The sequence below is a fragment of the Neoarius graeffei genome, chromosome 5, assembly GCF_027579695.1.
Source record: "Neoarius graeffei isolate fNeoGra1 chromosome 5, fNeoGra1.pri, whole genome shotgun sequence".
NCBI lineage: Eukaryota > Metazoa > Chordata > Actinopteri > Siluriformes > Ariidae > Neoarius > Neoarius graeffei.
In genome coordinates, this window is record NC_083573.1 from 39340197 (window position 1) to 39352401 (window position 12205).

The following is a 12205-nucleotide window of genomic DNA, read 5'->3' on the forward strand; positions in this document are numbered from 1 at the left end:
CCTGTCCTGTCAGCAGTACCTATAGATGATGCCTTTGCTATGCAAGAAGAAGAGACCCACAGCTATCTCTGCTGCATAGAATCTGCCGAAGGAATAGTTTTCACTCACGTCAACATGTTCAGCAAGAAAGAGAATCGAAATACAGGGAAAAGGTGCAATACTTACGCAGCATGGGGCTCTTTAAATTTTCCAACAATCTGAATATGAAACATTAGATCTCCACCATTCACATATTCCATGACATAGTACAGGCGATCCTGCAGCAGGACAATAATCATACTATACTGAGAAGCATATTCTAAAAATCTTCAGAAAGTAAACCATTGACAAATGAGAAACCAATATCAAGTCAAATCAGTAAAGTGTTAAATGTAATAACATCAAGGTATAGTCCATTACAGTCTATTACATAATTATGCCCTGTCAATTTTAAATCCCTTGGACACAGACATCTCCCCCACACATTAGCACATTATGTAATCCCCCTTAGACAAAATTTTAAAAAGCAAGCATGTTCTCATTAAGTCACCCCCCCCAGACTATTAATGTCCTTGCTAAAGAGCATGAGGGCTAATTAATTAATTTAATAATTGAGGCTCAGATGTAGGCCAGCACACTCTTCTTTGTTAATGAAGTGAAATTTTTATATTACTGTAACACAAAATCAGAATAGAAGTGGTATGCTGACATCGCTTGGTCTAAGACGACCAATAAGCTGCCTGCAGTGATATGAGGGGCAATTGGGTCAGGATAAGGGCGGTTATGTGCGGAAGGATAGCCTGGAGCAAAAGCACTGCAGTTGTTGAGGCATATCTTAGATGTGTGCACATATGCACATAATGTGTGTGTACATTCTCTCTGTGCACACACATACACACCTCAGTCTGGAAGGCGCAAAAGAGAGATGTAAGGAAGTGTGGACGGCCACTCAATCCCAGAACTCTCCGCTCCACCATGGCACTCTCCGTGTCTTCATCCTGAAACAGCACATCTTTCTTCAGCACCTTCACTGCAAACAAGCGGTCGCTCCCTCTTTCCTCGGCTAGCATCACCTGCAGAAAATACAGGAAAAATGCACATTCCTTCATCATACACTTTCATACGACACGCTCAGAAAATAAAGTACATTATTGTACCTTTAAGGGTACAATAGTTTGTCACTGGGGAAGTACCCTCTAAAGTACTTACAGTATTTGTACACTTTATATACTGCTTGGGAACATATATGCACCTTTTTGGCCCTAAAAAGGTACACATCTTGGTCCAATAATGAGCCCGAGGGGGTACATTAATGTAGACTGTCCCTTGAGGAACAGAAATGGGCTCCCACTGTACCCCTATTTCTGAAAGTAGGTATTCTAACTTAAAAGCAGTAGGTTGTCTTTTGATATTTGCCTCCTATTTAAGACAGTCTTGATTAAGACATCACCACGACCCTGACTGGAACAAAGCAGATCCTGAATATGAATGAATAAATGATTCAAACACTGTATTATTGTTTATTATTCATTATTATTATTCATGTGTTAATAAATTTGTAACTTTTGATAATGGCGCTGACATTTTCATATACCCCTCATTATACAATCATATAACCCTTAACACATGAGAGGAAAGCAATTTAGTGAAGTAATCAGAATTCAATCCTGCAGAATCTAATATTTAATCGCATTGGCCTCTTGTCTGTCTGATTTTTCCCTCATTCTCATTTCCATGTAATTTCTCTCATCACTACCAAGCGAAATTGCCTCAAAAATAACTTCTGTAGGTCTAGCTGAACACAAATAAACACTGTTGGAGTTTTAATTTAACATGAATGTTGTTGGGGGTTTTTTCAGTGCATTTATAGTAGTAATGATCTGCAAATATGATCACAGCAGCCACATTTCTTTTCATGTCTTTATGGGCAGTAGGAAGCAGTTAAGTGTTTTACAATAATGACTAGAATTTTCAGTTCTAATTCTCGGACTAATCCTAACCCTATCAAAGTACTAAACCCAGCAGCATACTGTGGCCATAGATTTTGGTGTGGCAGGATGACATTAAATGACATAGACTCAAACTTAATTACAGTACCAGTCAAAAGTTTGGACACGCCTACTCATTTATAGGTTTTTCTGTATTTTGACTATTTTCAACATTGTAGAAAATAACAATGCAGCTTAGAGTCCTGGGCATGACTCTAAACTGCATCCGATGGCAAGGCTCCACCTTGGGAAAGAAGGAGCTGTAGGGAGAGTGAAGTGACCCTTTAGTTGTCATCACTCCTAGAAGTCTGAAACCGGCAGAGAGAGAGTGCCTTGCCACTTGGCTCAGATGGAACATGGGAAGAGAGAGTAAGGCTGACGACGCGCAACTCCCCCTCACTTTAATCAAAGTCCAGCGCAAGTCAAGACATCATCATCACCATCATCATCATTCGCTAAGTCTTGTGGTGACAGGGGAGTGGTGACGCTGGCAGGTGTGGATACACTGGGAGCTGGTAGTCACAAACCTGCTTGCAGGCGGCTCAGGGCATAGGGTCGCTCCTGATTGGAACTGAAGCAGCAGTCAAGTTTGGCAGCCCCCTGGGTGTCTGAGCAGTCCTTTTTTAGGATTCGCTCTGCTCACCTCTATGGCCTGAGGAAGGATCTAGAAAAGGTGATCCAAACATAGCCTGCTTTACCCCGTCAACCTGGCCTGCATACCATGGTGGGTGGGTATCCCAACCTTGCGGTCAACAGAAGCAAAGCAAAAAGAAGATGGCACCAATTACTATTGGTGCATGGAACGTCTGAACACTAATGGACAATCAGAACTCTAACAGACTTGAGCGCAGAACTGCACTAGTTGCTAGAGAACTCGGAAGGTATGGCATCCAAATTGCTGCCCTCAGCAAGATCAAACTCCCAAATGAAGGCCAGTTGGTTGAAGAGAAAGCAGGATACACTTTCTTCTGGAGTGGAAAGAGTGCTGACAAGCAACATGAAGCTGGAGTGGGATTTGCTATTGCTAGCAATCTTGTCAAGAAACTTTCCAGTCTTCCCGAAGGACAGAGCGACAGACTCATGAGCCTCAGACTTCCACTCTATAAGAAGAAGCATGCCTCAGTCATCAGTGCATACGCCCCAACCATGACAAATGCTGAAGAAGTCAAGGACGCTTTCTATGAAGACCTTGAACAGCTCATTGCTGCAGTACCCAAGGATGACAAGCTCATAATACTAGGCAACTTCAATGCAAGGGTAGGAGCAGATCACGAGACCTGGGAAGGTGTGTTGGGCAGACATGGAATCGGGAAGTGCAACAGCAATGGCCTCCTTTTGTTGCAGATGTGTAGCACACACAACCTCCTTATAACAAACACTGTCTTCCAGCTTCCTACCAGGAACAAAACCACCTGGATGCACCCATGAAGCAAACACTGGCACATGATCGACTATGTAATACAACCCCAATTCCAAAAAAGTTGGGACAAAGTACAAATTTTAAATAAAAACGGAATGCAATGATGTGGAAGTTTCAAAATTCCATATTTTATTCAGAATAGAACAGAGATGACATATCAAATGTTTAAACTGAGAAAATGTATCATTTAAAGAGAAAAATTAGGTGATTTTAAATTTCATGACAACAATACATCTCAAAAAAGTTGGGACAAGGCCATGTTTACCACTGTGAGACATCCCCTTTTCTCTTTACAACAGTCTGTTAATGTCTGGGGACTGAGGAGACAAGTTGCTCAAGTTTAGGGATAGGAATGTTAACCCATTCTTGTCTAATGTAGGATTCTAGTTGCTCAACTGTCTGAGGTCTTTTTTGTCGTATCTTCCGTTTTATGATGCGCCAAATGTTTTCTATGGGTGAAAGATCTGGACTGCAGGCTGGCCAGTTCAGTACCCGGACCCTTCTTCTACACAGCCATGATGCTGTAATTGATGCAGTATGTGGTTTGGCATTGTCATGTTGGAAAATGCAAGGTCTTCCCTGAAAGAGACGTCGTCTGGATGGGAGCATATGTTGCTCTAGAACCTGGATATACCTTTCAGCGTTGATGGTGTCTTTCCAGATGTGTAAGCTGCCCATGCCACATGCACTAATGCAACCCCATACCATCAGAGATACAGGCTTCTGAACTGAGCGCTGATAACAACTTGGGTCATCCTTCTCCTCTTTAGTCCGAATGACACGGCGTCCCTGATTTCCAAAAAGAACTTCAAATTTTGATTCGTCTGACCACAGAACAGTTTTCCACTTTGCCACAGTCCATTTTAAATGAGCCTTTGCCCAGAGAAGACGTCTGCGCTTCTGGATCATGTTTAGATACGGCTTCTTCTTTGAACTATAGAGTTTTAGCTGGCAACAGCGGATGGCACGGTGAATTGTGTTCACAAATAATGTTCTCTGGAAATATTCCTGAGCCCATTTTGTGATTTCCAATACAGGAGCATGCCTGTATGTGATGCAGTGCTGTCTAAGGGCCCGAAGATCACGGGCACCCAGTATGGTTTTCCGGCCTTGACCCTTACGCACAGAGATTCTTCCAGATTCTCTGAATCTTTTGATGATATTATGCACTGTAGATGATGATATGTTCAAACTCTTTGCAATTTTACAATGTCAAACTCCTTTCTGATATTGCTCCACTATTTGTCGGCGCAGAATTAGGGGGATTGGTGATCCTCTTCCCATCTTTAATTCTGAGAGCCGCTGCCACTCCAAGATGCTCTTTTTATACCCAGTCATGTTAATGACCTATTGCCAATTGACCTAATGAGTTGCAATTTGGTCCTCCAACTGTTCCTTTTTTGTACCTTTAACTTTTCCAGCCTCTTATTGCCCCTGTCCCAACTTTTTTGAGATGTGTTGCTGTCATGAAATTTCAAATGAGCCAATATTTGGCATGAAATTTCAAAATGTCTCACTTTCGACATTTGATATGTTGTCTATGTTCTATTGTGAATACAAATATCAGTTTTTGAGATTTGTAAATTATTGCATTCCGTTTTTATTTACAATTTGTACTTTGTCCCAACTTTTTTGGAATCGGGGTTGTAGTATGACAGAAGGACAGAGAAGATGTGCATGTAACCAAAGCCATGTGTGGTGCAGATTGCTGGACAGATCATCGACTGATTCTCTCCAAACTGAAGTTAACCATCTTACCAAAGTGGCGCCCACAAGGGAAGAAGTCACTCAAACGTCTTAATATCCACAAGCTGCAAAGACCTGAAGTGAAGTCAGACCTTACAGCTGATCTCAACAATGCCCTTCAAGAAGTGAATGTGGAAGATGGCCACACAGAAGAGAACTGGGCCTCATTCAGAAATACTGTGCACAATGTTTCCCTCAACCACCTAGGCAAGAGCAGAAGAAAACATCAAGACTGGCTTGATGAAAATGATCCTGAGATTTAGAGGCTGCTAGGAGAGAAACATCAAGCCCACAGAGCTTACCAGCAAGACATCAACGACCCTACCAAAAAGAGAAGCTACAACAGCACAAAGAACATTTTACAAGTGCAGCTCAGAGAAATGCAGGACAGCTGGTTGAAGAAGAAGGCTGACGAAATACAAGCATATGCCAACAGCCACAACTACGGAAAGTTTTATGAGGCTGTAAAGACCATCTATGGGCCCCAGTCATCTGGCACCACTCCTCTGCTGAGTGCTGATGGAACCACGCTGCTCACTGAAAAGAACTCCATCCTCACCAGATGGGCTGAACACTTCAACAGCATCCTGAACAGACCATCCACAATCAATGCAGATGCCATTGCCCGTCTCCCCCAGCAAGAAATCAACAACTCCCTGGGTGAATCACCAACAGAAACAGAAGTGCAGAAGGCCATCAAACTGTTGTCCAACAACAAGGCTCCAGGATCAGACTCCATCCCCTCTGAAATCTACAAGCTAGACAGTCCATCTATGAAAAAGAAACTGACAGAACTCTTTCAAGAAATGTGGGAGCATGAAACCATCCCCCAAAAGTTCAAAGATGCATCAATAGTCCACCTCTACAAAAGAAAAGGGAATAGACACGGTTATGACAACCACAGAAGAATCTCACTCCTAGCCACAGCTGACAAAATACTTGCACAAATCCTCTTAAACAGACTTAACCATCACCTGGAAATAAACAACCTTCTCCCTGAGAGCCAATGTGGCTTCAGAAAAGGTCGTGGTACAACAGATATGATCTTCGCTGCCCAACAACTCCAAGAAAAGAGCCAGGAGCAAAATGAAGCCTTGTACATCACCTTTGTGGACTTGACAAAGGCTTTTGATACTGTCTGCCGCAATGGACTCTGGGCCATTATGACAAAGTTTGGCTGTCCCGATGAGTTTGTGAAGATGGTGAGGCAATTTCATGATGGCATGCAAGCTCGTGTCCTGGATGATGGAGAATCCTCTGAAGCACCAAAATCCTCTGCATGCTGGTACCCACGCTGTTTAGCATGTTTTTCACCACCATGCTAACTGACACCTACTCCGACTCAGATGATGACATCAAGATAAGATCCAGAAGTGATGACGGAGTATTCAATCTAAGACAACTCCAGGCAAAGACGAAAGTGAGAATAGACCCAGTTTGTGAACTTCTCTTCACAGATGATTGTGCTCTAAGTACATCCTTAGAAGTGCTGATGCAAGAAAGCATGGACTCCTTTGCCTTTGCTTGTGACAACTTCAGATTAACCATAAGCATGAAGAAGACAGAAGTCCTTTACCAGCACTCTCTAGTAGATCAGTACGAAGAGCTCAACATCACGGTTAATAGAGAATCCCTGAAAAACACAGAGAGATTCACATACCTTGGCAGTACCATCAACCGCTTAGTGAACATCGATGATGAAGTCCATCTGAGAATCTTGAAAGCCAGCGCTGCCTTTGGGTGCCTGAGAAACTCAGTCTGGGAGAGATGCGGCATCAAGCTAGACACCAAGCTAAGAGTCTACAATGCAGTAGTACTGACATCACTCCTGTATGCATGTGAAACATGGACCACCTATGAACATCATGCACGCAAACTGAATTGCTTCCACCTCAACTGTCTCTGAAAGTTCCTCAGGATCACCTGGCGGGACAAAATACCTGGCACAGAAGTCTTGGGTCAAACAAATTCCATCAGCATGCACACCATGCTCAAGAAAGCACAAGTTCAGTGGGCTGGCCACCTAACATGCATGGATGAGCGTCGTCTGCCCAAGAAACTCTTCTATGGCTAGCTGTTCAGAGGCAAGAGAACGCGCGGAGGACCAAAAAAGCGCTTCAAGGACAGCTTGAAAGTGTCACTCAAAGACATGGGAATACATCCTGACAATTGGGAGCAGGTTGCTCAACAATACTTGTCATGGCGCTCTGCAATCCACCAAGACTGTCTGGCTTATGAAAAGAGAAGAATCCAAGATGCGGAGCTGAAGGGACAAGCCAAGAAGAGTAGCTCATCCAACTCTTCACAGCCAGCTCACTCCAACTTTGTGTGCCCGATCTGCCAAAGGAAGTTCCATGCTCGTATTGGTCTCATTAGCCATCAAAGAACCCACCGCACCTCTACATTAACTCATCAGTAAATCATTCACATCGTTTCGCCTGTCACAAATGATGTTCTTGGGCATCATCACAAACAACGAACGAACAACACATTGTAGAACAATACTGAAGACATCAAAACTATGAAATCACATATGGAACCTATATCAAGTTATGCGGTAAACAAAAATGTGTTAAAGAAGAAGAAGCCTTTATTTGTCACATGCACACTCAAGCACAGTGAAATTCATCTTCTGCATTTAACCCATCTGAAGCAGTGAACACACACATGCACCCACACATACCCAGAGCAGTGGGCAGCTATGCTACAGTGCCCAGGGAACAGTAGAGGTTTAGGTGCCTTGCTCAAGGGCATGTCAGCACAATGCTACCCCATCCATCCATTATCTGTAGCCGCTTATCCTGTGCAGGGTTATGGGCAAGCTGGAACCTATTCCAGCTGACTATGGGCGAGAGGCAGGGTACACCCTGGACAAGTCGCCAGGTCATTGCAGGGCTGACACAGAGGCAAACAACCATTCACACTTACATTCACACCTACGGTCAATTTAGAGCCACCAATTATGGCGGCGTGCATGGTTGCAGCAGCTCACGGCTCTCCTTTTCAGTGCTCTTTTTTGTTGTTATTGTATTTCTTCCTTGCTTGTTTGTGCACCGTCAGTTCTGTGAACTTCCTGTACACCCGCCAGACACTTTTGGACATCAGTGGCCAATACCAGATATCTGTTTCGAGCGATTTTCACTACTCGCATAAGATCCCAGACGACATAGCGAGACCGCCTGGCTCTCCGTGGATTGTTATCGGGTCTAGGAGGCGGCACAGATGGAGGAGGGAGAGGAAGCAGAAGCAGGGCCACAGGTCCGGTATTATGCTAAGGCTAAGAAAACAACCACACAAGCCATCTCTACCGAGCCTGTATCTCTCCAATGCCAGATCCCTGGTGCATAAAATGGACGACTCGGAGTTACAACTCGCTGGAAATCGCTATGTTCGTGACTGCTGTATTTTGATTATCACCGAAACCTGGCTTCACCCGGGAATTCCTGATGCTAGCTTGCAGCTAGCAAGTCGCACTCTGCTCCGCTGGGACAGGACTGAGGACTCCGGTAAGAGCAGAGGAGGGAGGCTCTGTATTTACGTGCATGATAACTGGTGTAACAATGGAACAATTATAGATAAACACTGTTCCCCAGACCTCGAGTACATGTCTGTAAGATGCCGGCCTTTTTTTCTACCAAGAGAGCTATCTGTAGTGATTGTCATGGCTGTGTATATTCCACCCGACGCCAGTGTAAACACAGCGCTTTCTCACCTGCTGAACACCATAAACGAACAGCAGTGAGCCCACCCTGACGGTGTTCACATAATTGCGGGAGACTTTAATAAGGCCAACTTGAAGACTGTACTGCCAAAGTTCTATCAACATGTCAAGTGTTCTACTAGAGGGGAGAACACTTTGGATCATGTTTACTCCAACATCAGTCACGCGTACAGAGCCATACCCCTCCACCACCTCAGCCAATCAGACCATCTTTCCCTCCTGCTCTCCCCAGCTTACACCCCTCTCAGACACAGAGCCAGGCCCACCATTAGGAATGTTACAACCTGGCCTGAAAATGCACTCTCCAAACTACAAGACTGCTTCAATCAGGGACTTATTTGAACACCAGGAGCTGGAGATATTCACAGGAACAGTACTGGACTATATCAAGTTCTGCATTGGGAATGTGACAGTGGACAAAAACGTCCGGGTTTTCCCAAACCAGAAACCCTGGATGATCAGCCAGGTCCGCTCACTCCTCAGGGCCCGTGATGCAGCCTTCAGGTCAGGTGACAGAGCTCTGTACAGAGCTGCTCGAGCTGACCTGAAAAGAGGAATTAAAAAAGCCAAGGTGGACCATAGGATGAGTATAGAGTCCCACCTGTCCAGCAACAATACATGGGAGGTGTGGCAGGGTATACAAGACATCACAAACTTTAGAGGCTGTGATGCGTCAACAGGAGACCTGAGTGCGCTGCTGGCAGAGGAGCTAAATTGCTTCTTTGCTCGCTTTGAAACATCCCAGCAGAACTCATCTGCTCCAGCCCTGCCCCCACCCCCACCTGGTTCCTGCACCACTCCATTCACTGTTCAGGAGCATGATGTCAGACGGATGCTCCTGGCAGTGAACCCCAAGAAAGCTACCGGCCCAGACAGAGTACCTGGCAAGGTGCTCAGAGCGTGTGCCCATCAGCTCGCCCTCACCTTCATCAGGATCTTCAACCTCTCCCTGGCTCAGGGAGTCATCCTGTCCTGCCTAAAATCAGCAACAATAATCTCAGTGCCGAAGAAGTCTCCCGTCACCAGCCTGAATGATTACCGTCCTGTGGCCCTCATTCCGGTGATCATGAAGTGCTTCGAGAGACTAGTTCTTCAGCACATCAAGGACTACCTCCTCCCAGACTTCAACCCCCACCAGTTCGCATATCGTGCGAACAGATCCACAGAGGACGCCATTGCCGTAGCTCTCCACTCTGTGCTGAACCACTTGGAGCAGCACCAGAGCTACGTCCGGATGCTCTTTGTGGATTACAGTTCAGCCTTTAACACAATAATCCCAGACATCCTCATCAGAAAACTGGACACTCTCGGCCTCCCCTGTCTCACATGTGCCTGGATAAAGGACTTTCTCACCAACCGGCCCCAGACTGTAAGACTTGGCCCCCACTTCTCCTCCACCCACACGTTGAGCACCAGCTCTCCACAGGGCTGTGTGCTGAGCCCCCTCCTGTACTGCCTCTACACCCATGACTGCAGTTCTACCCACAACAACAACCTCATCGTCAAGTTTGCTGACGACACCACTGTGGTCGGACTCATCTCAAAGGGAGACAAGGCAGCCTACAGAGAGGAGGTCCTGAAGTTGGCAGCCTGGTGTTTGGAGAATAACCTTGCTCTGTACACCAAGAAAACCAAAGAGATCATCGTTGACTTCAGGAAGCACAGCACTGACCTAGCCCCCCTTCATATCAATGGCGAGTGTGTGGAGAGGGTCCACACCTTCCGGTTTCTTGGTGTTCTCATCTCCGCCGACATCTCTTGGACAGAGAACATCACGGCAGTCATCAAGAAGGCTCAGCAATGGCTACACTTCCTGAGAGTCCTCAGGAAGTACAACCTAAACTCCAACCTGCTGCTGACCTTCTACTGCTCATCCATTGAGAGCCTGCTGATGTACTGTATCACAGTATGGTACGGCAGCTGCACTGCTGCAGACAGGGAGAGGCTCCAGAGAGTAGTAAAGGCAGCACAGAAGATCATCGGCTGCCATCTCCCCTCCCTGATGGATATTTAAACCTCCCGCTGCCTCAGCAAAGCTAAGAACATTACCAAGGACAGCTCCCACCCTGGCTTTGATCTGTTTGACCTGTTGCCCTCAGGGAGGCACTACAGGTGCATCAAGACAAAAACAAATAGATTCAAAAACAGCTTCTTTCCAAAAGCCATAACCACCCTGAACTCGAATATGCACTGACTTTATAGTCTAAACCCCCCCAGCCGCCGGACTCTCCCTGCGCAATACTTATAATGTGCAATACCCGGACTTTCCCTGTGTAATACTTATAATGTGCAATACCCGGACTTTCTCTGTGCAATACTTAAAATGTGCAATACCCGGACTCTCCCTGTGCAATACTTAAAATGTGCAATACCTGGACTCTCTCTGTGCAATACTTATAATGTGCAATACGTGGAGTCTGTCTGTGCAATACCCCACTCCATAACGTGGAACACAACACTGTACATAGCATCCCCCCCTTTTTTTCCCCACTATATTCTTTGTTCTGTGTTTATATTGCATATTTTTATGCTGTCTGCACTGTGATTGGAGATGCTTTTAATCTCATTGTACATGTGTATAGTGACAATAAAGGCATTCAATTCTATTCTATTCTAATTAGCCTAACCTGCATGTCTTTGGACTGTGGGGGAAACTGGAGCACCCAGAGGAAACTCACACAGACACAGGGAGAACATGCAAACTCCACACAGAAAGGCCCTCGTCGGCCACTGGACTCGAACCCAGAACCTTCTTACTGTGAGGCAACAGTGCTAACCATTACACCACCATGCTGCCCCAAAACAAAAATATATTTTATATTTTAGATTCTTCAAAGTAGCTTCCATTTACCTTGAGGAAGCTTTACACACTACTGGCATTCTCTTAACCAGCTTCATGAGGTAGCCACCTGGAATGCTTTTCAATTAACAGGTGTGTCTCATCAAAAGTTAATTAGTGCAATTTCTTGCCTTCTTAATGTGTTTGAGAGCAAACAATAAATAGTAAATAATAAAAATACAGTAAATAGCCCTATTCCACAACTGCAGTAATCCATATTATATCAAGAACCACTTGACTAAGTAAAAAGAAATGACATCCATCATTAGTTTAGGACATGAAGTGTCTTTTAATTAAAGCTATACTGCCTTTCAGATTTTTCAAGTTTAGGTCATAAAAAGAATTTTCCCTGACACCCGATTATTTTTGTTTAGTGGACCGAAAGCTACTGAATTCAAATAACAGACTTCCAATTTTATTAGTTTTTTTTTTTAAATAGAACAATTAATGAATCTAGGGCCACATGGCCCAAAATTCTCCTCTATTTTTTCCTGCTTCACTATGACCCAATT

At 44.8% G+C, this 12205-nt stretch overlaps 1 protein-coding gene across 1 annotated transcript in view; it reads right to left on the reverse strand.

The window, feature by feature from the left end:
• The window catches only part of prkcg (protein kinase C, gamma), a 69804-nt gene that overhangs the window by 35371 nt on the left and 22228 nt on the right, over positions 1-12205 (reverse strand). The window contains exons 9-11 of the mRNA XM_060920507.1: positions 879-1052; positions 166-257; positions 20-82 (exon numbers count right to left, since the gene is read on the reverse strand). Coding sequence (XP_060776490.1) covers positions 20-82; positions 166-257; positions 879-1052 — 329 coding nt within the window. The remainder of the gene's footprint in view (positions 1-19; positions 83-165; positions 258-878; positions 1053-12205) is intronic.